The 26,438-nt window shown below is 50.1% G+C and overlaps 7 protein-coding genes across 7 annotated transcripts; 2 read left to right on the top strand and 5 right to left on the bottom strand.

Annotated features, from left to right (window-relative positions):
• Positions 1 to 3,729: 3,729 nt before the first annotated feature.
• On the bottom strand, positions 3,730 to 5,769 carry ALT_1409 (Mis12-Mtw1 family protein; the record flags this gene model as incomplete). Its single annotated transcript, XM_033563733.1, has 5 exons — positions 3,730 to 4,336; positions 4,390 to 4,558; positions 4,608 to 4,772; positions 4,830 to 5,408; positions 5,526 to 5,769. The coding sequence occupies 5 exons, from the start codon at positions 5,767 to 5,769 to the stop codon at positions 3,730 to 3,732; spliced, it is 1,764 nt and encodes a 587-aa protein (XP_033419624.1).
• An 897-nt stretch (positions 5,770 to 6,666) lies between these two features.
• Positions 6,667 to 10,291, bottom strand: ALT_1408 (putative phosphatidylserine decarboxylase Psd2; the record flags this gene model as incomplete). Its single annotated transcript, XM_089599156.1, has 6 exons — positions 6,667 to 6,828; positions 6,905 to 7,656; positions 7,714 to 9,207; positions 9,257 to 9,677; positions 9,735 to 9,950; positions 10,010 to 10,291. 6 exons carry the CDS (start codon positions 10,289 to 10,291, stop codon positions 6,667 to 6,669), a joined length of 3,327 nt encoding a protein of 1,108 aa, XP_089456302.1.
• A 1,566-nt stretch (positions 10,292 to 11,857) lies between these two features.
• On the bottom strand, positions 11,858 to 13,132 carry ALT_1407 (putative MFS glucose transporter; the record flags this gene model as incomplete). The annotated part of the gene is made up of 1 exon (XM_033563735.2): positions 11,858 to 13,132. The coding sequence occupies one exon, from the start codon at positions 13,130 to 13,132 to the stop codon at positions 11,858 to 11,860; it is 1,275 nt and encodes a 424-aa protein (XP_033419626.2).
• Positions 13,133 to 14,672: 1,540 nt separating this feature from the next.
• On the top strand, positions 14,673 to 16,226 carry ssn3 (cyclin-dependent serine/threonine protein kinase SSN3; the record flags this gene model as incomplete). The annotated part of the gene is made up of 3 exons (XM_033563736.2): positions 14,673 to 14,727; positions 14,950 to 15,109; positions 15,161 to 16,226. 3 exons carry the CDS (start codon positions 14,673 to 14,675, stop codon positions 16,224 to 16,226), a joined length of 1,281 nt encoding a protein of 426 aa, XP_033419627.1.
• Positions 16,227 to 16,647: 421 nt separating this feature from the next.
• ALT_1405 (putative metaphase-anaphase transition protein (Mlo2)) lies at positions 16,648 to 18,421 on the bottom strand (the record flags this gene model as incomplete). Its single annotated transcript, XM_033563737.2, has 4 exons — positions 16,648 to 16,655; positions 16,712 to 18,107; positions 18,165 to 18,219; positions 18,306 to 18,421. The coding sequence occupies 4 exons, from the start codon at positions 18,419 to 18,421 to the stop codon at positions 16,648 to 16,650; spliced, it is 1,575 nt and encodes a 524-aa protein (XP_033419628.2).
• A 606-nt stretch (positions 18,422 to 19,027) lies between these two features.
• On the top strand, positions 19,028 to 21,983 carry ALT_1404 (MCM DNA helicase complex subunit MCM2; the record flags this gene model as incomplete). The annotated part of the gene is made up of 5 exons (XM_033563738.2): positions 19,028 to 19,032; positions 19,118 to 19,233; positions 19,293 to 21,592; positions 21,646 to 21,815; positions 21,884 to 21,983. 5 exons carry the CDS (start codon positions 19,028 to 19,030, stop codon positions 21,981 to 21,983), a joined length of 2,691 nt encoding a protein of 896 aa, XP_033419629.1.
• A 996-nt stretch (positions 21,984 to 22,979) lies between these two features.
• ALT_1403 (Pal1 family protein) lies at positions 22,980 to 24,859 on the bottom strand (the record flags this gene model as incomplete). The annotated part of the gene is made up of 4 exons (XM_033563739.2): positions 22,980 to 23,761; positions 23,831 to 24,257; positions 24,327 to 24,562; positions 24,790 to 24,859. 4 exons carry the CDS (start codon positions 24,857 to 24,859, stop codon positions 22,980 to 22,982), a joined length of 1,515 nt encoding a protein of 504 aa, XP_033419630.2.
• Positions 24,860 to 26,438: the final 1,579 nt, after the last annotated feature.

Genomic DNA, 26,438 nt, shown 5'->3' with positions numbered 1-26,438 from the left:
CAGATTGATATTTCAGAATTCAGTCCTGCGAGAAGCATCCCCACTGATGCAGAGACAGATTCTGCTACAGATAGTCCTGAGTCAACGCAGCCACAAGCCATCGTCTAGAAAAAAAAAAAAAAAAAAAAAAAAAAGAAGGGTATTTCCCGTCGTTTTTGCTATTTTTTTACTGTTTACGTTTATCATCACGGTGCGGAACAGTGGGAGGCAAAAAAAAAGGCCGGCAATGTGGATCATCCGAAGACTGATAGACACTTATCTATATCAACAACTGTTTAGCGCCCGAACGGGACCGTCGTCTAGAACTCCTGAGACCGAACGGAGAACTGGGAAGTTGGAAGTGGGAAGTTTGGAACTGGGCCTCGGGGGGAAAGACGGATTAGACCCAGCCTAGGAGGACAATCTGTGGTTCTTGGGAAGAAAACAATGGGAATGTGCGAGTAGGAAGCGTTGTTGCCGTCACGTCAGGTCAAGGTCAATTATCGGCAACCCGATGGCCGATAGGAAGCCACGGGATTGACTGTGATAGGATGAGGCAAGAAAGGATATAAGTTTCCAAGCTTAAGGATTATCGAGAAAGACAGATGAACATTGGACATCATCGACAGGAGGCGAGAGTTCAGTACTCCCCAAGTGGGGTGCAAGGATTGCATAGTGGGGCTCAAACAATAGACTCATAGCATCAGGTCTTAACTTCTAAGGTACCTGGTAACCTTGTAACCAAAAGCTATGAGTTCTATGCATGATACCAAGTGATAACTGATAAGAAGGCATGAAGATTACGAAGCTTCTGGAGACATCAAGAATGACTAAACAGAGATCTTCATCTTCACATGGACAAGTGAGGTCCAGAGTAAGTGGTGGTGCTGGCTTACTGCAGCTGCATGTCAAATAATAAATAAAAGAATGCAGTTAGTTATGAATCAGCCCAGCACATCCTCCCGACTGCTGTAGTCCAACCCCTTGGCAGTGGTCCCCTGATGATCATCCATCTCTAGTAGTTTCTGGCGTGAAAGGAGCTATGACACTTTTTCTGTCTATAGTTCAAGTGCTAACTGGTAACCACTACTAGCACTGAAGTTAAGACTAATAAGTATACCAATGCCCAATCTCCACTCAAGGAGCTTCAAGAATGTTTACTCTGTAGATGTTTTCCAAAACAAAGTGAAACGTACGTACGCCTCCCAAGACGTTGTATCAACCTCATCCGACTCCTTACATCTCTCCCGGAAGTGGCTTGCAGCCAACCCTCCGGAGGATCGACCATGATACCAGCTCCACTAACAAGTATCTAATGCGTACGCAGTCCAAGCAAGGCTCACACCTGAGTCCAGAAACCTGACGAAAGAATCTGGTCTGTGCGATTCCAGCTGAAATGTTTGCTCCAGGCAACACCGAATGACTGCAGCCTGAGCCCCCTTTCATGATGTCAACGGGATGCATCGTGCCTCAAGTCTGGATGATTGCGCGGCGGGGTGTTACACAGCCTCTTGGGGGTTAGGTAGGTAGGTCTAATCCTTTTCCTGTCTGGGGAGACTGACGACGACGTGCTTGCGCTTTCTTCTGCTTCGATTTACGCAGTGGCTGGATTATGCGGACTCTTACTCGTCCTCTTAAAACATGTTGGAAGATAATACTTGGCAAATTCACTCCCATTCTCACCACGACATGTGCAGGATGGTTAACTCGAACCCGTACCATTCAGTATCACCAGGAGGACGGTTGCCGCGGATGACTGTACCACCTGCGCTGACGCAGGGACCAAAATTCGATCCTCATTTCGTTGGCGCTGAGCAGACGGAGAAACGGCGGCAAGGGAAGGAGGACTCTGTGACAGAGTCACACCGGGGATGTATCGCTTCCGACCCGGACGGATACTGAGACTTGGCCACTGCGTGCGTTAGGGCGACAAAGCTAATGTGGCAAGGCACCGGTTGGCATTGTTGTCATTGACTGATTGAAACGGGTACGCGATATAAATGCCCGTTGTTGAAATTATGAAGTAGATATGAGCGTCGGAAGAGAACTCATGAAACTGCTATTTCTGGATTGGGCGGTGGATCCGAGCGCTCGGGTGATATGGGAAAATCCTCACAGCGTGGGAAGATGATTGGCGACTGCTGAAGAGCTTAAGTTGCCCAGTCTCCCTGATTATCCGGAAGTAAGAAAAATTATCATACGCGCTAAGTATCTAGTTAAACTTACCTTGATACAATAACAGCAAATTTTCTTTCTGTGGCATGCTGCACTCGAAGAGTACAAATCAGACTCAAGAAAACCAGCCAGCACTTCGCTGCATTCAGCAACTTCCTTGATGAAAAACTCGACGGTCGTATCCACTGTACTCCGTACTGCTAGTACTAGCCTCTACGGTGGCTATAGCCTACAGAGTACCTTACTCTGAGAGATAATACAGCAGGTCAAGCGAGTCCTATCATAATAGATCCAGTCATCGGCACTTCTAGATCTTCGCTTGCCCCATAGGTTTTGTGACTTTGGTCATGCGGATGGCAGATCTTACCACTTGTCTAGCTTAACTACCTGCTTACTGCTTACGGCCAACACCAAGTTCGGAGGATTGGCGAGAAAAATATGATTATCACATGGCAGACTAGACCAGACCCGCTCCGTTCGCCGTGTTCTAGAAGGTAGACTATAGTAGTAGACATCTATACTCATTCAGTAATAGTTCTGGTTTGTGGCTCATGAATACTCTTATCTAAGAATTATTTAGAGGTCAAACACATGATATGACTCCCTGGTCCAGAGAGACAACGGAGAATACAATGAAATAAAGATATATATAAATACACAGCATGACCGCCACACCAACCCCCACGTGGGAACAACATCTGTATGAGATACAATCCTGCATCCTTAATTGGATCCTCGGAGGCTTAGAAACTTCCTTCGACTGGTAAATTCAAGGTGAAGAGTCGGTCAAGCCGAACTGCTTGATTACCTACTCTACTAGTACGTATCTACTGCGTAGAGTGGTGTATACTACGTAGCACCGAGCTTGGACCTCACACCCTCCTCTACATTACATGACGAGATATACCCAGAAGAAAGACCAAGACCGGATGTGATGGATTGGAATTGCTGCCCAATGAAGCCTGAGCTGAGTCTGGACCTGATGAGGAAGGCCTTGACTATTATTATGGATACTCCGTGTGCGCTAGAAGTACCCACACGAGGTACGGAGGGTTCTAGGACATATGCTATGGTGTCTGCCAGAATGTTATTAATATTGTGGCTTCGCAAATGCTAGTATCCTCAATACCCTAAAGGAATAAACACTGCCTGCATGGAGGAGACATAGTGAATCACTACATCTGCGATATACTCTGTAGTATCAAGTAGATTATGCTGCATGTATATATTCCAATCCTGTGGCGATAACGCAGGAGTGCTGGTGCCCTACTAGAACAACTATTTATAATTGAAGTAGTCAAAGGTCATGCTCATGTACCGAGTCATCTGCGCTAAGCGCACTATGTTGTATTTGTTCTTGTAGTCGCAGGACTATACAGCATCGTGTCCACCATCCGCAATCAATCAAATCATAACACCTCAACTCCATTGCTTGCATCCCAACCAACCAAGAAATAAAAAGTGACTCCTCTGCTCGTGGCCGCTCGACTATACATAGACATGGAAATGGAAAATTATCGGTCAGGAGATCCTCCTGTACGATACTCAATGAGTGTTTTGACGGACAACAACTGATCACCGTCGCTCCACACGGCTGAGAGCCCCGAGAATAACTCCCAGATCCTCCCTTGGTCTTCCGTGTCGGAGACTAACACGTCCGCCTTCGGCTTCGCCTCCCTCAATTGCAAGTCGCCTCATCGCGTTCCTGGCATCACGCTCTTCCAGTCGTTCCGCACAGATGCGTAGTACCTGTGTCGAGACTGCGTCCGACATCGCGCGATATAGCTCGATGTCGTGCACGCCGGCTGCGAACGAGTCCAGAGTTGGTGCTAAGCCTGATGCCACTCGGGATAGACGGGCAGATACGACAGATGGTGGCATTGGAGGTAGATGGCCCGATTGCGTAGTGGCCAATGGCTCTTGCGATTGCGATTTTCGTCGTGCCTTTGCTGTATCAGGATGCAACATGGCATAGATCTCCTGCTGCGAAGGCTCTAATAACGAGGTATCTATCGACTCTGGCTGCAAAGACAATAGTGATCGAGTCGGTTGGTCGGCCGATTCGGCTTGTAATGAGCCTTGATCCTGAGATGTATCTGGCGGTTGCTTTGATTCGGGCTTCAGTCGTGGAATAGATGGAGGTCGTAAAAGTTCATTCAGGGAATGCCTTTCCCTTTGCAACCTGTTTCTCGAGTGTCATTTATCTGTCTCTTGAAACCATGTCTAGCAACATACCTTTGTATTTGCTCCTCAAGCTCTCTGATCTTGTCCGCGTTTTGGATGTTTTTCGGGTTCGGTTTCTTCACCACAACAGCAGGCGGATTCACATCCTCCCGCCCAAACCAATTCGAGAGCTCGGAATTCGTTGAAAAGTCTTTGAGCAGTTCTTCTTGTATTACTCGAGCTACAGCACGTTAGCCTGACCTTCGTGAAAAGGAACCTGAAATAAATACCAGCTAGACGAGCACTGGCATCTTCCGGCTGCGCTCCTGTAGGTTTATCTCCTATAGCTCGTGTTGCGCACCAAGTCAAAAGTTGCCTCATCCTCCGCGGCTCTGGGAGCCCGTCTGCAATATGCTTGTAGAAATCAGCCGTGTCGACCTCTTTATGAGGTAACGCTAAAAGGTAGTCAGTACGGCACTCTCCCATCGCAAATCCAAGAAGAATAGTCCTACCGTTAGATGCCCCGGAGTCAATCAGTGAACTGGCCCTCCTTCCTCTCATCCCCAGACTACTTCGCCTCCCCTTCCCTCCTTTCTCCGATTTGGCCTCTTTTCGCATCTCCTTGTTCCGCTGGATCACAGGCGTATCGGCTAGAGGCAACGCAATCTTCGCAGTTCCCGACTGCTGTGGTTCAGGCGACACAAAGCCGTTTCTCGCCTCGCCTTCCGTCTTGCTCGGTCTCCCTTTTCGTCGCTTTTTCTCCTTGGGCACAGATTCAGTCTCCTCGCGCTTCCGCGTCGATGAACGTGTAACACTCTGGGGTTGGGGTTCTGGCTCTGTAACCGCGGATCTCCTGCGTCGCGTCTGCCTCTTGCCTGACACTTCCGCACTCTTCTCCGTGTGCTCCGCGCTTTCTTCCGGCGCCGTTTCTGTCTTCTTCTTTTTCGGCGGTCGCCCTCGCCGAGGCGATTGCTGTGGTGGTACCTCAGGGATGGGGTTCAAGTTCTCTGGTGCAGCATCAACCGACGACCTCGGTTTCTTGCTGGGCAGTCGCGTAAACTGAAATCCCTCAATATCTTCATCATACGCCACTAACAGCGGAACAAAAAAGAAAACGTTAGCAAAAACACCCGTAACCCCTCATTCACCATCTACCAACTCCTAGGCACCCCCAGCCAGCCCAACCCGCACAAATTGAAACCACTCACCAGCCTTCCTCTTCCCCCACCCGCCATTCACATTAACCTCCTCCTCCCCCTTTTCCTGTCCCTTATTCAATCGCGCGCTCGATCGTCCGCCCCTCCCCCTGCCACTCCCGCTCGCGCCGCCAGACGCCGAACGCGGATGCGCCTGGGACGCAGCCATATCAATCTCCCGTAGCGGTTCGCGCTCTCCGATTCTGGTCGTGGTTTTAATCTTCGTCTTTGGGGCGGCGAGAACCGTGACGGTCATGTCAGGGCCGGGATCGTGTATTGTTATGTGAGTATGCAAGTGAACGGATTAGATCCTGTCTCTTCCGTAGTGTGAGACACTGCCCCAGCGCCTGATGCACCAAAGTCGATGAGATTCGAATACGACTCCCACCCCGCGCGCGTAATCCACTTCGATGTGTTGTTTGTTTGACCTCCGCCAACCTTCCGAACGGCCGCTGCGCAGGAGATGACGACGGGTTCAATTCAATTCAATACGGTATCCGAGTAATAGCGGCAGTAGGTCAGATTGCCGAATCGATTAGGATCCGGCGCGATTGCACGGTCGCAGGTCACCAGGTCGAGCGGGCGGTGTTTCTGGGTTTGTTGGTATGCGTCGGTCGCAATCCTATCGGGCCCTTGCCGTACGTTCGCGATTGACGGCGACTGTCGAGCAGACTAGACCGACTTCATTGATTGTCTGGCGAAAGGTGCAAATGCGTGCTTGCGCAGCTGGAGCATCAACATCGGCGTCGGGGTGACGGGGTTTTGCTCTTGCAAGTCGCTGCAGCACGCGGTTGTTTTGGTCGTGGCGCGTGGAGGACAGCGCTAAGCTGTTTTGGGAGCGACACTTGCTGGCAGTTGAACACTTCTTCAAAGCATGGCAATTATTGACAATTTCAAGTTAACAATACTTTAGGGAATAGGTTTAGAAGGTATGAGTTATCTATGTACGTCCCGGGACTAATTGACACTCCGTCTGAGACATCCCTTGGCTGCGTCTATTATGTCCATTGCAACACTATTCAACATGTACAAACTCTGCCGGACAGAGAACTTCAAATGCTAGTGAATGCAGAGATGATAGGCCCCAGGCCTCTTTAAGGATAATACTGCAATCGCTCTCAAGTAAAAAAAATTTGAAGGAGAAGCGAAGTGATCATTGCAATGCGAAAGCATGCGTCGGAGGAGCCAGGCTGCCCTCTATTCTACGTTTAGCGTCCTGCTTCTCCTCAAGGCTGACCTCTTCGGTTGGCTTGGGCATGTCGGGCTCGAACTGAGGGATTTCAGGGCTGTGGCCAATAGACATTCCCACTCGGATCTGAATACGGCGAATCTCAAGATCAGCAAGAGTCGACAAAATAGAAATCAGGAATCAGCAAGGGGATTGTGCTCACCAAAGTCTCCAAGGCACCCCGAGAGTTATCGACTAGGTCTCTATCAAACTTCATCACGCCTTCCTCGAAGAGGAGCAGCACAGTACTTCCGCCAAACTTGAAGTATCCAAGCTCTTCGCCACGGGTGACCTTCTCGCCTGCCTTCCGAGTGATCACCGTGCTTCCGACCATCATGGCCCCCACACAGACCACCATGACCCGGCCGTGGGCGATCGAGTCAATCGGTACAAGAATTCTTACATTTTCACCGTACACATCCAGTGCAGAACGGATCGCCATCGGGTTCACTGTGTAGTACTCGCCTTCTATGGTCTTGGGGGCACCCATAACACCGTCAACGGGAATATGGAAGCGGTGGTAGTCCTGAGGAGCCAGGCGGAAGATTCCCAAGGCTCCATTCTTATAGCGCGGAGCATCCTCCGGGTACGCATTCCCGAGAAGTCTCTCGACGGAGAACTCCCTGCCCTTGACCCAGATACTGGTCGCCTCGTCGATGCGGTCAAAAACAACCGATCGGCAGTCAGCAGGCGACACGATGATCCTCGGCTCATTTGGAGCTGAACAAGGGCGGGCGCCAGGCTTCAATTGTCGGTAAAAGAACTCATTGAATGTCTTGAATTGGTCAAGGGGTAGCAGAACCTCCGACAGGTCAAGCTGATGGAAGTTGATAAAGTCCCGGATCTGAGCTGCGGAAGCTGGATCATCATATTTCTTGCCTTGTTTGATGCTCAGCGACTTGAGGATTTTACGAACTGTAGCTTGGTCAGCCTTCAATTCTCCGGGGTGTTTTTCGTTTGACAGTGACTTACTTCGCTTCTTCTCCATTTCCCTGCTCTTGAGGCCTCTGTAAAGGAGCCGAATACCCAGGCGCACGTAAACGCTCATTCGCTCCTCGTTGATCTGCCCTGTAATTCGATCTTGAACAAGGATATTGGCGGAATTTGCGCCTAGCTTGTAGCCACCGTAAGATATCTTTGTGATGACTTTGGAGTACCACTTGCGTTGCGCCTGGCTGGAAGTGACAAAGCCACCCATCACAAGGTTGTCAACTTGCCGCCAGTCTTGACTTGCGCATGTAGCAATGTGGGTGATAATGTCCGCATCGGAGCGCTTCGCGAGCCGCGGTTGGTGGCAGAGAGGACACTCCCGAATCTCAATAACGTGCTCTTCACCCCTCTCATCACCAAGATCATCGGGATGGAGATCTTCCTCGCTCGTGGATTGTTGCTCTTCCTGGCCTAACGTCGGTACGGATGTTGTGCCAGGATCAGTATTGGCGGGCAGTGTTGTGCTCGTCTCTACAGGGTACTCGTCGCCGTCAGATTGTTCTTCGCTTCTTTGGCTGCCATTTGAGGATGGGGTTAGAGATTGCATGTTGGCATTGGCCATAGGGACCTTTTGCAGCGCCTGCAGTGTATCCTCCAGACACATCACAACTTGGTCGAAGCTCAAATCCACAGTCTCGACGGGCTCGTTTCCGGAACTGAACCGTTGGAAGAAAGCGTCAATCGTAGACTCTTTCAGGGTCGAGCCAAGAGTGTCAAGCATCGTTGTCAACTCGACCTTGTCGATTCGACCACTGTCGTCAGCGTCATATTGTTTGAGCATGAGTCTCCAGAATTGCTGACGGAGCGCACGGTAGGGCATATATTTCGCTTTCACGATAATCTCTGGAGAGTGCTTGTCCTCCCACCGTTCCTTGTTCTTTAGTGTCAAAGGGATCTTGTACACTTGGAAGTCGTGCGAATCCATCTGACCCACTTCTGTTCCAGTAGCAGTTGGAGCACTAGAAATATTGCTGCTGCTTTCTCTTTCCTCCGGGACGCTGGTGGGTGGAGAGGGAGCTGGCTGCTCTGGTTGAGACTGGGTAGACAGTGAGGCAGCAGAGCTTCTCGACCTAATTAAACCGGGCCGTGACATTTTCGAAAGACTGTGAGTTGACGGTGAAGGACTGACACCAGACTTGGCTCCTGATTTACCGACAGAGCTTGTATCAGAACCTGTTGGGCTAAGTGATGGATCCCGGAGCCGATAGAGCCCCGTTTCCGGATCTGCCTCAGGAGCAGCCTGGATCAAGGTCTGTAGAGGAAACCCAGCCGATGCAACAAAGTCATTGCCGGAAAACTTATCTCGATCCATGACAGTAAAGCTCATCGTGTAGGACTGTTCATGTTTCATGACCTGGAAGACCATCTTCTCGTTGTAGACCGGGTTCAGGTTGTGACGAACGACGGGAGTTCTGAGAGTCTTCCGTCCAAGCGAGGTCACGACAAATGGATCCATGTCAAAGGAAGTACGTGTCACTTGTCTAAATCAGCAACCGCCTTAAACCATGGAGGTCGAGCGACATACCGTTCCGTTCCGGCGGAAGATCTGTTACCTGCACAATCTCCATGAACACGATACCCTGGACTCCGTTGCCGGCCCCAGAAAATTGATACGCCCGAGCTGCTAGTGACTTCCGTTTCAAGCGAGCAAGCCGGAGTCGTTTCCTCCTCTTTTCCACAATCTCTGGTTTCGACAGGTCGTCGGTCTCATCTGAGGTCTCCTCGTCCCTGTCGGCTTCGTCCGATTCGTTTGTCGGGACTTGCGGAAGGTCCTCATCTTCCTCACCAGCGCACACCAAGCTCCTGAACCTTTGGTAGATCTCAGTCGGGAGTGCCGATACGTTCGAGGGGTCGATCAGCGCAAACTGAAGGAGGATCTCTCCAGACACGTTGCTGTCCTTCTTCTTGGTCGGCTTCCGCTTCGACTTGAGAGTATACCATTTGGGCTTGACAGACGATCAGCTGGTGGCTATGGTCTAAGCCAATATATCCTCCTTACTCACCGGCTGATTGATTTCGCCATCGGCGAAGATGTCCTCGAGGGGGATGTCAAACTCGCCCAAGTAATCTTTCCCGAATCTGTCATGATCCCAGCAGATACACTCCAGCAACGGTACACCAACCACCGGCATCTCAAAAGTCACGTTCCATTCCGGATTCAACGTCTTTGGTATTGTTGGGGTCGATTGTCTTGAGTCTCCAAGTGTAACAACTAGATACTAAATACGCAATCTGATCAGCCCTGTCCTCAGTTTGGTATCCACTGACAAGAACTCACCGGATCACTGGTTCCACCTCTGTCTTTAGCTGCAAGATTTCTGCCCTGATGTTGTTCAAATTGAGATGTTAGCCTCCGAAAGGGGCATTCCACGGAGCTCAGCGGAAATTCCGGGTTGGAGAAGAGGTCGCTCACCCTAATTGCAGAAACCTTGAGAACCACCGGCGGCCTCGTCTCTGTTGTTCTCATCGGACTTGTGCTTCTGCTCTGACCGGGAGTCGAAGCATTGCTCTTCGCGCTGAGATGAGAGCTGAGACGTTGAGGCAATGGTAACCGCACCATGGTGGATGGCGGAAATTGCGGGGGAGCTGCTTAAGACGGCAGCCGGAGGACACGTCGCGTCAGCCCCAAGAATATTCTAATGTCTGAGAAGAGATGATGTCTAGTAAGTTGTTGCAATGATAACAGGTACAGATCGTAGAGAAAGAATGACGATATAATTAATCGCAAATGGGTGGTTCCAGGACCGTCCACCGACCGGAGGATGTCGCGGTGTGGTTGAATCCGGGTTGATCTAAGATCTGGTCGGGTCGATCAGAGTTCCGTTCACACCAAGAAACGGGAGCCACCACAAAGTCCACAATAGATTGCGAAGGAAGAATAAGAATGGAAATTCTAACGGCAATGCAATTGAATTTCTCGACAACTTGATCTAAGAGAGTCAAGATGAATACGTGAAGAAAAAGACAGAAGAAAGTTGATGGGGGCGTGAATAGGGGATAGATACACTACCTCAAATCAAGAGAGAGAACAACAATAAGTACCAAGACTGTTAGTACGAATAGTACTATATTTTTGTTTTCTTGGTGGGGGCTTGAGCCTTCTTTAGCTGACCGTCTCTCAGAGACGCAGAATGAGGAGAGGACCTCTCTACAGGATAATATGCAGAATTATGAAATTGAGCGTCAAGGAGAAAGGATTCACAATTGCCATCATTTGCCGTGCGAATCCAACTGATCATCATTTATTGGCAGGTTGTGAAGTTAAAATTATACATGCATACATCGAGCCTGCCGGAAGACCCTTGGTTACGCTATAAGACGTCAAGGTCAGACATAAACAGGCAAATGATAGAAAGTGACAGAAAGAAAAGCTGTGGGAAGATCAAACATTGATCCACCGACGGCGCAACAAGCACTGGGCAATCAAAAGTCCGGACCCCACTACGACCGTTGCTGTCGAGCAATGAGGAATTGAGGCTTTTCTGGAATATGGCTGCCTACTTCACTACCATATCTCATGTTTAAAGAGGCAAACCTTTGGAGCTCCTCATGTACATGCTAGTGTGCACCAGTGCAACATACTCAAGTCGCTTGACGTCTTTTTGCATGACTAGTCAACCTTTTTCTTCCATAAGACCGACTCCCACTTTTCCCCTCATGGATCAGTGACGGATCAGTGGGGGTGTAGGTACCATACAGTCTCTCTGGCTCGATGGAGTTGTTCCTGTCAGTATGATACTACGCACCACATCTTGACTTTACTATGCAGTAAATAGTATATCTTCTGATCTTGTTCGATACCACACGTTTTGCAGCCATCCCAAGTCAACTAGGGAACTCAGCACAGTTTGAGACGCAATAAGGCGGGGTTACTGCCGCCAAACCCAAAGTAGCTGAATGGCTTCTAACAGTGCTACTTCGTAAGCAAGAGCATCAATCATAGGTAGTAGAACTAACTGCGGACGATCTCCCAATATGACGCAAGTAAATTCAGCCTAGACATTGTCTCGGTCCGTTCCGAACCGGTGCATAACAATGAAATGGTATACGGATGTAAGTCTTCGATACCTTGCTAAAGTAAAAGAGTACTCAGAGGTAACGACCAGATAGATGAAACAGAATGGCATTAATCTCTCCGTCTCGAGTCTTCTCTTCCCCAGACCTCATCGGCATTGGCCTTGCCCTTGGTTTCAGGCACCCATCCGTAGATGAAGCCTCCAAGAAGGCAAGCCAGTACCGCAAAGATCCAGTAGATCTTACCACGGCCCCCCAATGCGTCGTTGAGCACGGGGAAGAACTGAGCCACGATGAACGTGGCGGTCCAGTTGGCCGCCAGCGCCCAGCTCTGCGTCGCACCCACAGCCTCGGGGCCGACTAGTTCAGAGGCCAAGATAAAAGGTACCGGACCTAATCCAACAGCGAAGCTGGCCACAAATAACAAAGCTGCTATCGCGGACAAGATTTTCTGATTGAAAAAGATTCCGAGCGCCAGCAAGACAGAGTTGCACCCCATGCCGGAGATGCTCAGAAGCAGGCAGGTCTTTCGGCCAATCTTATCAGGCAAAGGTGAGCACGCAAGAGTAATGACCAAATTGAGGGCGGAGATCATCACGGTCAATAAAGCCGCTCCCGTGGGAAGGAGACTTTGTAGAAGCGAGACACTATACATGATGATACTGTTAATGCCGGTGAACTGTTGAGCCACCATGACTCCGATGACAGCAACGATGGCCGGACGGTAGTATGGATCTGTCACAGCTTGCAGGATTGTAACTGGAGGTTGCTTAGGCGGCAAGTTGCCAGAAGGAGGGGTGAGCAGTGACTCCTCCTCCTCCGGTCCTGTGGGCCTCTCAGAGCTCTTCCATCCTTCAATCTCCTCTTCGATATCTGCACCATTCCCACGTATCCTCTGCAGCACATGTCTGGCCAGGTTCGCCTGTTGATGCTCAGCTAGCCAAGTGGGGCTTTCCGGTACGAAGAATAGACCAAGGAGTTCCGAAACCCCGAGTAACCCAGCCACGGCAAGTATGGCCCTCCATTGATCTCCTTTGCTGAGAAAATAGCCGAGCGTCTGAGTAAATAGAATACCTACATTGGTCATAATCTGCGTAAAGGCGCCGAAAAACCCTTTCGCGTTGGGCGGGGCAATTTCGGATATATAAATTGGACCAACAACAATAGCAGCACCCGCACCAACACCACTCAGCAACCTACCGACACTCAAGATCGGTATACTTGGTGCAAACGTTTCGGTTACCGGGCCCAGAATGAAGAAAATCGTTGTAGCTCGCAAGGCGAATAGTCGCCCATGTTTAGTGGAAACGGGCCCTGCCAGCAGGGCACCTAGCAACCCACCAAGGGTGTATATGGAAGACACCAGGCCAAATTGGGAAGGGTTCATTGGGATACATTGAGGCAGAGTTCTGAACAATGCCGAAGCGGTAGAATGTATGCTCTTTCGCTCGCAGGTAATAACAGCTTGGGGGGCATTAAGCTCGGCCTGTTTCAGTCCACTGTCAGTAACGGCCAGGACTCAAGCAATCCAAGAACGCTTTGCACAAACCAGATGATAACCAAATTGAAGCGGCCCTAGTGTGACAACGTAAACGAGATAGACCAGGCACGCTGTGACCCTGGATCGGGTCGGTCCAGTGGGACTCATGATGCTACTGGTCTGTTGGCCTGTCGGAGTGGATATTGATCTGAATCATGTAGCTAGATCGAGGTAAAAGAAGCCACGAGGTAGGAATTTAGTTAAAACAATATGGAACCATTGTATTGTTGAGATCGAAGGTGAAAGTATGCTGACCCTACTACTCGTAGTAGGTATTGGTTGGTCGCAGATGACGTTGAAAGGGGCCGTGGGAGCTTTGACTGCTGCCGGGATAAGGAAACTCCGTGCTGATGCAGGCCATGGACACTGTCTAGCCAAACGTGACAGTTCTAGCAAGATGTCTACTATCTACAAGGAGAGAAGTCGTACTGTCAGCCTATGAAGTCGATGAAAATACTATGTCCCGAGACTAGCAGCGCCTTCAAAGTATGACTCCGCAGATGCTGGAGTATAACACGGGAGCCCGCAATTTGGCCGTCGACGACACATCTTAGCAAAGAAAAGTGGCCAAAGACACTACCATGGAATTTATGCAAGACAATTCAGATTCAGCAATAGTCATAAAGAAAGTAACATTCATCATCCTAACTGTATCTCTCATGAAGCGAGAGTGACTTGTGTGGAAAAAGCAATATGTGCCTGCTGACTAACAAAAGAGGGGGAATTCAGGGAGAGTCGAGAAAGAGACCCAGACCGATCACTCAATGCATCGTCAACATACTCAACTGCCATTGCTATTTGTCTTTCCAAACCCGGCCTCATCATCGTTTCTGCATGCAATCATTTCTAGTAGTTGTGGAGACAGGCTGTCAAGAATCCTAAGAGTGCACTGTCCATGCCACCACTCCGACCGTGGATTTCGATGAGGAGATCCTAGTACACTACTATATCCACCCCAGTTGAACGGTTACCGAGAGATACTCCGGACCTCCACCTTTCGGGCCCTTTTGCTATTCCACACCAATCTCTCCATCCATGAGTCTGACAAACCAGGCTTCATCATCCGGCCCATTAACTGCATCCTCTCGGTCCGCTGCAGCCAGCGTCAGCCAAAATCTGTCTTTAAAACGGAATTTACAGGCCGCTGTTGATGGTAATACCGGTTAATATCATATTGTCACCTATTTTACATCCATTTCTTCTTTTCCTTGCCACTCGGCTCTCTTAAGTGTTCATCTTTTCCGTCTCCTACTTCATTCTTACCCTTTTCGGAATCCTCCATGTGCTGCTGTCTTCTGGGAGAGATTTAAGCTTTGTTGCAGATGAAAAGATAAAAAGGCCTTCGAGCTGTGGAGCTCCACTGCGGCTTCTTTGTATCTTGCCCATCATGTTTGGAAGAAACTTCCCATTCTTTAACTCCATCGGCGGGTTCTATCCACGTGGTAATATCCCTTATGTTGGCCCCAGTGTTCTGCCTGTCATTATTGCTGCAGTGCCTTTTCCAATGAGTTTATCAATCTGCGCCGAGACTTTCCGCCATTTGGCCCATTTGCCTCCTTTTATATACCCCTGTTCTTTGCTTTACCAAAGGAATCAACTGGAGTTTCAAGCATATATACTCTAAACATCCAGATCTCTTCAAGATGCTGACTCCTTGTTTAAAGAAAGTCTAGACTCGAAGAGACCTTCGGGAACTGGGTATACCAGCAAAGTACGGGTCCGTGACAAGTATCACATCGTTGGCTTCATCAGCAGTGGTACATATGGTCGCGTCTACAAAGCCATCGGAAAGGATGGCCGGAAAGGCGAATATGCGATCAAGAAGTGAGTCAATTCATTTCCCTTAGTTTCTCCTATATCGGCTGACCAAATAAGATTCAAACCCGACAAAGAGGGTGAAATCATCCAGTATACAGGTCTCTCGCAGTCGGCAATCCGAGAGATGGCTTTGTGCTCTGAATTAGACCACCCCAACGTAGTGCAATTGGCAGAGATCATCTTGGAAGACAAGTGTATCTTCATGGTATTCGAGTACACCGAGCATGATCTGCTTCAGATCATCCATCACCACACTCAGCCGCAGAGACATGCTATTCCGGCACCGATGATCAAGTCGATACTTTTTCAGCTCCTGAATGGCCTCCTGTACCTTCATACGAATTGGGTTTTGCATCGAGATTTGAAGCCGGCAAACATTCTAGTGACTTCGAGCGGTGCGGTCCGCATTGGAGACCTGGGCCTTGCCCGTCTATTTTACAAACCGCTGAACTCTCTTTATTCCGGAGACAAGGTTGTCGTCACGATCTGGTATCGTGCTCCCGAGCTATTAATGGGCAGCCGGCACTACACGCCGGCCGTGGATCTTTGGGCAGTTGGATGCATATTCGCGGAACTGCTCTCTCTCCGACCCATCTTCAAAGGAGAAGAAGCTAAGATGGACAGCAAAAAGACAGTACCATTCCAGCGTAACCAGATGATGAAGATTATCGACATCATGGGCTTGCCCAGGAAGGAAACATGGCCCGGCCTCGTATCGATGCCCGAATTCTCCCAACTTCAGTCGCTAGCGATGTCCAGAGGTTACCTCAACAGACAGTGCAACCTGGAAGGATGGTACCAAAGCTGTCTGAAGAATAATGGGTATTCCCCAGCGTCTACTGCAGGCACGCCGGGTGCCGAAGGCTTCGACTTACTATCGCGGCTGCTCGAATACGACCCTACCAAGAGGATATCAGCCCGGGAAGCGTTGGAGCATCCGTATTTCACCACAGGTACGCCAGTCACGGCTAATTGTTTCGCCGGCTACGAGGGCAAATATCCCCACCGCAGAGTGACTCAAGATGACAACGATATCCGCTCTGGCAGTTTACCCGGCACCAAGCGGAGCGGGCTGCCAGACGATAGTCTCATGGGCAGGGCTGCAAAGCGGCTCAAGGAGTGATTTGCATCTATTTTCTCTTCCAGTATTCGAGCTCAAGCATGTGACTGGCGTTTAGGATCCTTCTCATAGACCATTTAATGCATGGATTGGCGTCTATGGGCTTTCTGATTTTGCAGCTAAGATATCGTTGCGTTTGCGCCGACTTGGTCATTGTCCCAGGCGCAATCATTGGCGAATTGTATTGTACTATAGGAGAAGTCGCCTCATTCCAATTACAGTTCGAACCGTGCATGGTAGTAATTAGACTTAGATTGCAAATGAAATAGGTGCCTTGATGTACAAATTCCGTCCATTCCTTCCCTCCATAAACGCCTAATGAAAGCCTAGTGCCATTACCGATTCCCATTCCTATGTACAGTTCATTATTCCGTTTCGTAAAATACAATTTGATGTCAAGATTGAGCCGAAAAGACGCGTAATTTCAGTAACCTGCTAGGAGTCAGCAACAAGGCCTGATGCAACAGGCAATCACAAGCGAAACATACCACTTTGTTCTTTCCGACCATCTCCTCCCTCGTCCTTCTCGTTGCCACCGTTCCCGGAAGAAGCGGAGGCCTGACCAGCAGCAGCATCCTTTATCGGCTTCTCATCACCACGCAACTTCTCAAAGTAGGCCTTGATATCCTCAGCACTGACCGCCGTGCCGGACTCCGCAAAGGGCTTCAGGAACTCCTTCACTTTATCACGGAGGTGATTGTACACCATCGCACCCTCAATGGCCCGAACACGGTCGATGTTACTCAGGGCTGCCTCGCCGCGGTCATAGATACTGCCTGTTCCGGTGCTGCCTCCGCCGTTGGCATCACCATCCTCCGAGAGAGGGGGCTCGTATGTTTCCTCCTCTTCGCGAAGTTGGGGGTGCTTGGCTAGGTTGGGGTAACATTCTGGGCAGCGGCAGAAGTGCTCGCGGAAGTCTTCTTTGAGGAAGAGGGAGAAGGTCCCGGAAGGGGGTGGGCTAGGGAGGGATTCGTGCTTGGGTTTGGCGGGTACGGGCTGGGTAGTCTCTGATTTTGATTCTGTGGGAATTTGTTCGCCATCGCCCTCTGACTTTGTCCGCTTTGCAGCTGGCTCGGCTGTCTCCTTTGCCTCTGTCGTGTCATCATCGTCGGCCTTGCGTTTCTTGGTGTTGGTCAACTGATCGGAAGACGCATTCAAAGGCTCTGAGCCTATGCGCTCCTCTTCGGAGCCTTTTGACAGACCGCGATCCTTGTAGACTGCTGGAAGGAACCCTGGAGTTCCTGCGTATCGCTTCAACCACGGATTTGATTCGACACACTTGTAACACAAGAATGTTTCGAAGTCATCTTCAGCCGGAAATCCCGGGGGCAGAGGCGTATCCTCATCGTCATTCTCATCCGGCTCATTATTCTGCTTCGCGGCTTCGACATCCTCCGTCGCAACTTTTGCTTTCTTATACCAGTCCCTTGGTAAACCGATCAGGCATTCTGGATGCCACCAATCTTCACCACAGCCACCGGTTTCGACCGTACCCAGCCCAAGACACTGAAACATTGTCCCCTTTTCTTCGAAGGCATTGTAGTCCTCGCCGCAGCCGCAGAACCTATTCTGAAAATTGTGGTTGTATTTGTTCTCCCGCGCTGGCTCCTGAGACCGAACGCCCTTTGCACCGGTTTTGGGGTCATTCCGAAGCGCACAGGGTAGACCGGACGACACGCGCGTTGTCCCACAGTCGCAGACAAAGTTTCTCTTACTAAATAGCTCGACGAGGGTATGTTCGCCGTGGCAAGCAATAGAGCAGGAATAGCAGACGCCTGCGGAAGTGTGCGATGCATCTGGCTTATCGGAGGGAGGATTACATGTGAGACAGGCAAACAGAATCTGTCGGAGGGGTCCTAGAGCTTGTGTGCAGGAATCAAAGGACTAGACGGCGTCAGATGAGGATTGCTTGTTGTCGCGATGGGGAGGAGACCGACTCACGTATGGTAGGATCTCGCGGGCATCGGCCTCGAGACGCATTTGCGATTCGATGAATCTATGGACATCATGTGTTAGTAAACAGCGGCATAGTCTTCGGCTTTCTATCAAAACAATCATATAATTCAGAAGTAGGCTTCTTACTCTTTGGCGGTTTGCGAGTTCTGAGAGCTAAAGCTCTCTCTCCGCTTGCTGACATCTTGCAAGGTCTTCTGCTGGTCGGTGCCGGCTGACGGCTCAACCGGTTCAGATGTGCTCATTGTCGCTATGCTCTTGTCGTTAGGCTAATCGATCTCTGAACAGGACAATAGATATATCAAGCAATGTGTCAGGCTGAAGAGTATGCGACCAAGTCCCGGTCAAGATCCGACGCGACGCGGGTGCATATAAGATGTTTGTTCTGTTTGCACCAACCTTTACTCCTTGTAATCTTAAAAGAAGCTCAAGATTTCGCAGATGGCCTTGACTTCATGGAAGCAAAGACGCGAAATATTGTCAGCCGTGGATATGGTCGATAGAACACATTTGGTTCTTCAAGTCTTGTTGGTTATGTGAGCGTGGTACGAAGTGCAATCAGTATCACCATTCGGCTTACAACTACCACTTGAGTGGTAGCTCTTAAAGCGGCGACGTCCGAATGAGGCAAGAGAATTACCTAAGTAGGACTTAATTGATTCTGACGCGTAAGAGTCGCGCTTTGACGCGTCGTTTACCGCGCACCAGCACCAACACCGCCAAGGATTCTTTCTCCCTTTGCTCCTCTCCCACCACTGTAAGAAGTGTCTGTCATCCCAGCAACTTCTGTGGACATAGCCAATTCAGTCTGTTTCAATCATACTTGAGCGCCAGGCTGAATATTACACAAAATGAGGTATGCACTTTAACCTCCTCATTTCCCTAGTTGGATGAAGAGCACCCGGCTTTTTTTCAGAGGTCTAATCGTTTCCTTCATGCAGTTCACCACTTCGACCCAGCACATCTGCTGCCAATCGTGGCTTGGGGAGGTTGAACCGACGTAAAAGATCCAGAGAGCCTGATGATGAAGTGTCATCTGTTGCTCCTCCCTCGAGTCGTAAGTTTTCATCGCATTAGAAGTCAAAAGTGAATTTGTGGATGGCTGATTTTTCCTAGCTCCTCCCTCCTCTCCACCCATGCTCCCTTTTGATGATGACGACAACGAAAGAGATGAGGAAGCAGAGCTTCTGGGGGACATTGACGATATTGATGAGATGGCAGAGGATGAAGATGGAATCGACCTGTTCGGAGACAACTTTGAAAGAGATTACCGAGATGCTGGAAACGACCGTTATCAAGGCGAATACATTGACGATGATGGAGACCATGAAGAACTTGACATTGCGACTCGTCGGCAGCTGGAAGCTCGCTTGAACCGAAGAGATCGTGAGCTCGAGCGTCGCCGCCGCATGCCCGCCGCTTTCTTGCAGGATGATGATGAAGGTGATATGGACCTCACTCGCCAACCTCGGCGGCGAAGACATCACTACGATGAGGACCGCGAGGATATCGAGATGGGCGACGATGCCATGGAAGAGCTCTCGCTGGAGGAGTTAGCTGATGTAAAGGCGGCCAACATCACTGATTGGGTGCTGCAACCACAAGTTCTGCGCTCGATCTATCGAGAATTCAAGGCTTTCCTCACAGAGTTCACCGACCAAGCCGGTCAGTCAGTCTACGGACATAAGATCAAAACACTTGGTGAGGTGAACTCTGCATCACTTGAGGTCTCCTATGTTCACTTGAGTTCCACAAAGGCCGCTCTTTCTTACTTCCTTGCGAATGAACCGACCGAGGTTCTCAAGGTCTTTGACCAAGTTGCACTTGACGTCACACTCTTCCACTATCCTCAATACCAAGATATTCACAAGGAGATCCACGTCCGCATCTCGGATCTTCCGATCGTCTACACCTTACGGCAGCTGCGCCAGCAACACCTGAACTGCCTTGTCCGTGTCAGTGGCGTTGTCACCCGCCGTACTGGCGTATTCCCTCAATTGAAATATGTCATGTTCATTTGCCAGAAGTGCAATATCACATTGGGACCTTTTCAGCAGGAGGCGAGCGCGGAGGTCAAGATCTCCTATTGTCAAAACTGCCAGTCGAAGGGGCCGTTTACCATCAACACCGAAAAGACTGTATACCGGAACTACCAAAAGCTGACATTGCAAGAGTCACCGGGCTCCGTGCCCGCGGGACGATTGCCGCGTCAGCGTGAAGTCGTCTTGCTTGCAGACCTCATCGATTCTGCCAAACCAGGTGATGAAATTGAGGTGACTGGTATCTACCGGAACAGCTACGACGCTCAACTTAACAACAAGAACGGCTTCCCTGTCTTTGCCACGATCATCGAAGCGAACCATATCGTGAAATCGCACGACCAGCTGGCTGGTTTTCACTTAACCGAAGAAGATGAGCGCGAGATTCGTGCCTTGTCCAGGGACCCCGATATTGTTGATAAAATCGTGCGATCTATCGCGCCTAGCATTTACGGGCACCAGGACGTGAAAACCGCTGTTGCCCTCTCGCTTTTCGGTGGTGTGAGCAAGGAGGCACAAGGCAAGATGGCCATCCGTGGAGACATCAACGTACTTCTTCTCGGTGACCCCGGTACAGCTAAGTCGCAGGTGCTGAAGTACGTTGAAAAGACTGCCCACCGAGCCGTCTTTGCGACCGGCCAAGGTGCCAGTGCTGTCGGTCTTACAGCCAGCGTGCGTCGCGATCCTTTGACCAGCGAATGGACCCTGGAAGGAGGCGCTCTGGTGCTTGCAGATCGGGGCACATGTCTGATTGATGAGTTCGATAAGATGAACGATCAGGACCGTACTTCGATCCACGAAGCCATGGAACAGCAGACCATTTCTATCTCCAAGGCTGGTATCGTTACCACCTTGCAAGCCCGTTGTGCTGTGGTGGCGGCCGCCAACCCTATCGGTGGACGCTACAACAGCACTATTCCGTTCTCCCAGAACGTCGAGCTCACAGAGCCCATTCTTTCACGTTTTGATATTCTTTGCGTCGTGCGGGACATGGTCGACCCAAATGAAGATGAGCGTCTAGCCAACTTCGTTGTCGAGTCTCACCACCGAGCCAACCCCACCCGGCCTCTCAGGGACCAGGATGGCAACTTGATCGACTCGGAGGGCAACCGGATCGATGAGGAAGGTTATCGCCTGGATAAGCACGGCAACCGCCTGCCCCCAACTCCCGAAGAAATTGCCAAGCGAGAGGCAGCGCAGCGCAAGGCGGAAGAAGAGAAGGAGGGCGAGATCCCCCAGGAGCTCCTGCGGAAGTACATCTTGTACGCGCGCGAGAGATGCCACCCCAAGCTCTACCAGATCGATCAGGACAAGGTCGCGCGGCTCTTCGCCGACATGAGACGCGAGTCTCTGGCCACTGGCGCCTACCCCATCACTGTAAGTAGTCTCTAACATGCCTTCTTTCAACCTATCGTACTAACCACAACCAGGTCCGTCACCTGGAAGCCATTATGCGTATCGCCGAAGCTTTCTGCAAGATGCGTCTGTCCGAGTACTGCTCTGCCCAGGACATCGACCGCGCCATCGCTGTAACGGTTGAGTCCTTCATCGGCAGCCAGAAGATCAGCTGCAAGAAGGCCCTCTCCAGGGCATTCGCCAAGTAAGTCCTTTACCTCGTGGCTCCTCCCCTTTTACATTAAAGGCAGTGATCTAACCCCGACGAAATAGATACACACTCTCCAGACCCAAGCCCCAGTCCAAGCGGCGAGCCGGTATCCCCGCTCCAAACCCCTACGCTCTCCGCCCGAGTCAAGCCACACGGGCATAGGCATAGGGATAGCTAATCGTTGCTCGTGCTTATGCTCACACTCATGATGATCATGTCTCTTCCTCCCTTCGATTTCATTTAGTTTCTTCCTCCGTCACGATCACCGCATTGCATAATGCTCGCTTCTCTTCGCTTGCTCATGCTTCTTCGGCAAGTCACATGCCCTATTTGTCGTCTGAATGTGGATACGCATGGGCTTTATTTTCAGCAGGATTGGGTTTGGTTTATGGAATGGTTTCGGTGTGGGCGTTTTTTGTCCTGTGTATATTTCCAATACTTGGTATCAGAATTTGATATAGAAATTTTTCAAAGTTTTACGTCTGGGTGATAATGAGTAAAACGCCTGTACTATGTTGATCTTGGGAAACAAAGTAGTGACTTGAATACAGACACACAAAGTACCTATCAATGTACGCTGACGCTGTATGATGTATGATTGAATCTAGTGAAATGACATGACCCTCGTGATAGTGCGATACAGGTGAAAAAGCTAGGGTGTGAAACAGACAGGTGAGAGAGCCCGTCCGGGCAATGCAGCATCGCATATCCGGTCCCAATCCCAACAAACGCCACTCCTTTTGCACCCCAAGCAGGCTTCTACTGAGCAGAAGGACACCCGACCACTGTTCACAAGCTTGTACAGACCGTATCCCCATATTGGTGGTAGAAAACCTTAGCAGAATGTTCGGAGGTATAAATGCTATGGCATGTCAACATGCCAAGCGGTGTTCCCGCTACGATGCGGTACAATCATGTCCGAATATCATCGGCATCACGGCAAGTAAGAGCTTACGATGCTCGCATACTATAAAAAGTATCGGTATGGAGAACATCCCGGCGAGTCCGGCACATACGCGTCCAAGCGTCCTTCAACCCGTTGCTTCCCGATCGGATTCCTCGGATCGACACAGCCCCTGGAGGGGGGGGAAAAAAAAGAAAAAGAAAAAAAACAGAACAAGGCAAATTCTCGAGAATGCCCGTTCGAGGTCAGGCAACTCAGTCATTGCTGACCCGCCGCTCGGGCCGGGGCTTCCGCAAACTCTTCATTCTGTTGATGAAGCCGCCGCCGCCTCCGCTCTTCCCATCTTCAACCCCGGTATTCGAGCGTTCATTGGTGAATCTTCTTTCGAGGTTGGTGCTCTGTTTGGGGCTGCTGGAAGACCGTGCACGGCCACCTTCAATGCCTGAGCGCGATTCCTCAGCGGTGTTGATCCGAGCGCCTTTCTTATCCCAAGCGTCATCATAATCTTGGAAGAATGGGTTCTTCTCGTTCGCACGAAGCGACCCAGAGTGGCTGGAGCTGAGTGGAGGATTATAGGAGGCGTCGGGAGAGGCCATCCGTCCACCTTGCGGCTTATTGATGCCTCGTAGTCTTTGAGCAAGACTCTTCTTCCGCTGAAGGCCTCCATTCTGGGAGAACTGGTTTTCATTCTCGCTCGCGCGACGCTGCATTGCAGCACGACTTGCTGGCGCTCCCTCAAGGAAAGTGCTTGTACCAAGGCCCATACTTTCTGCTCCATGAATGGGTTCAATGCGTGATTTCGGATCGAAGCTGACGGCCTCCCCGCTTCTTGCAACGGCCGTCGAGCCGTAATCATTGAACCCTTCCTCCATCGTACCGTGAAATTGGTCAAGGTTAATATTCTTGTTGACAGGTCCAGAACCTCCCAGCGCCATGTTGGGAGAGTCCTTGGGGAAGGCCTGCATGGGAGCGGTGCGCGATCCTTTGCGGTTGCGGTGAGGGTTGCAGGCATCGAAAGGTCCATCGTGATGGAACACTAGTAGAGATGATTAGTATAAGTTTCACCTTCCTTTAGACTGAATCGAGTTCAGTGGGCATAGCTTACTCCCTGTGCCGTAAATACTGGTCACATCCAGTTTATCGATAATATCCAGCTGGTAGTTGGTCTTCTTAGACCGAGGTTTTCCATCGCGATGACGAGCTTCCCGCTCACGTCGCCGCCTCTCTCGTCGACGCTTCTCTTCATCAGAATCCATAGGCTTCGGTCGGTCCATGACAGAGGACTCTGAGTTGCGGCGGGGCCGTCTTTCACGTTCCCTATCCCGCCTCTGACCCGTGCGACTCGTCGTCTTTGTCAAATTGGGCGGATCGGCGAATATGTCGAAAGGATCCTTTGTTCCACGGTCTGAGCGCTCCCTCGGCGGGCCAGGTGTACGGGAGTTTGACGGTGCTGTTGAGAAGCCGTTGGCGGGAGGGGGTGGAGCTGGTCGGTGACCGTTGCTCTGGGGCTGAGAGTTGAGACTGAGGTTCTCCTGCAGGTCAAGGAGCACGAATGGTTAGATAGATCCAGAGAACCCACCAAGGGAATAAGACAAACGTACGAAGAGCTCCCGTGTGTTGGAGGTCATGTCCTGCTGTTCCACAGGTGAGAACAGAGTTCCCACCGGAGCCGACCGAGGAGAAGAGAGGCTATCGGTATCGTCGAGGAAAGGGTTCGTAGAGGTCGGTCGCGGCGGTCGCGATCCAGATGTAGCAGAACCGGCAGGAGACAAGGCGCGGTTTCTGAAAGGGTTATTGGAGCCTAGGTTGACAGCCAGGCGAGGTGAAAGCTGATCGTCTAGTTCACAGAGATTACCGTCAGTAAGACAAATCGTTGCGAGGATAATAGACAAAAAAAAAAAGCAAGCGACGCAACGTTTAGATATAGATAATAATTGAAGGATAGAGCTCTTGAGCCATCAACAGGCCCCGCCAGATATGAAACACCAGAGAAACGCAAAGGATCACCGACGACGAGAAAGGACCAGGATTTTGCAACACTCAAAATAGTAAAGGCTGACGCACCTGCTGGGCCCAGCGAAACGCCAGGTGGATAAGGATATGACAGGGTTGGAGGATGCTGATGGGCGTTCATCTTTGCAGCACACGCAATCAAGATTGAGAAAAGATAGAGATGAACGAGGTGATTGGGGAGCTCAAGACTGTGTTCATAAAACAGGATCTTAGAGAGAAGATTAAGGTCGATCAAATGATTGAGAGCGCGCGTAAAGACTGGACTGTTCCAGCGCCGAGGAGTTGCTGAAACAACGATACTGGTATCCGCCAGAGGACGGTCAGGGGGTTGAACTTGATGGAGGAATAGGTCGATACGTAGTTTGATTGGGAGGGACGGAAAGAGGGGCGTTGGTAGATGAATGGAGACGGAAGACGTTGTTAGTCTATGCTGTGTACGTAGGACGGTAGGAGATCCTTTGCTTTTTCAGAAGTCCCCGGTAGAAAGAGCAGATTCGGAGAATTTAGCAAGGGCAGGAGAAAGAAGTAGTGTTTTGGACTGGGGGAGGAAAAGGAGGAAGTAGAAGAAAGAGAAGGTGAAGGCGGTTGGTTGACTAAGGGAAGATGCCCCTGGTCTACGGTTTAAAGTGATCAACTTCTTCTAAGGTAACCGACTGGCTGGAGGAACAGGGAAAGAAGAGTGTGACTAAGACACAAAAGGAGAACGGGAGAATATCACTTGACAATAATTATTGGTTATCAACTGAGTCTGGGGGGGGCAAAAGTAAAGAAGACCACGGGCTCATTGATCGTCGTTAGTTAAGGGGGGAAGAGGAAAAGGACGGGAAAGTGGGCGGGTGAGACCTGTGCGGACCAGAGGAATAGATGGATGATAATTTGATGACAATGATGACAACGGTAATCAGTACAAAGAGGGAATTGAATGCCCTCTTGAATAGAAATCAAGAAGGAAGAGTCAGGACATATTCTGTCAGATGAATCAACGCAATAATATCTGAGTAAGAAACCATATGACAGAAGACTACTATTTGGAGTTGGAGATAAGGGACAACAGAGATTAACCGCGGATCGACAGCAGGAGTTAATTCATTACGATCAGTACCTTTCTCTCTACCCAGTTATCAAGCCCTGTAGTAAATAATAATCTAGTATGTAGAGAGGTACTTCATCATTGAATAACTACTCTGTATCTACTTCCTTATGCCCTCATACCCATGCAATGTCAACCTAGCTACTCGTACGCACTCCTCCTGACTTGACTCCACTCTGCCGTACCCCAGAGTATTAGTCCCCTCACTAGTCATTTAGTCGACCACACTGCAGAAGTCAATCACCCCAGTGTCCATCATTATTGTTCCATGACATGATTCAGACCATTCCTTCAACAAACCTGTACATCTTTAGAATTGATAGGAGAAAAAAAAAAAAAAAAGAAAGAAATTTGGTGAGAGCTACATACCAACAACTCCATCGCCGGCAGCCTTCCGCCAGGAATGCCACGCGCACGCCATTACCAAGGCATGTGGACTATGTACCAATCCAGGGGGGTGACCCTTATCCTCCTACGTACCAGCCTACAAGCTGCCACTGTACTCCGTCATCGGAGCTGGGTTGATAGCGATAAACTTCCTACCTACAATCTGTACCGAGGGGTAGATAGGTAGTTTACTGTCTACTAACATGGAATGTTTGGGAATTAC

This window comes from Aspergillus lentulus (genome assembly GCF_001445615.1).
Source record: "Aspergillus lentulus DNA, contig: Alt04, strain: IFM 54703, whole genome shotgun sequence".
Taxonomy (NCBI): Eukaryota; Fungi; Ascomycota; class Eurotiomycetes; order Eurotiales; family Aspergillaceae; genus Aspergillus; species Aspergillus lentulus.
The sequence above is the reverse complement of the archived record's forward strand: the minus strand, read 5'-3'. Positions and strand labels throughout refer to the sequence as shown.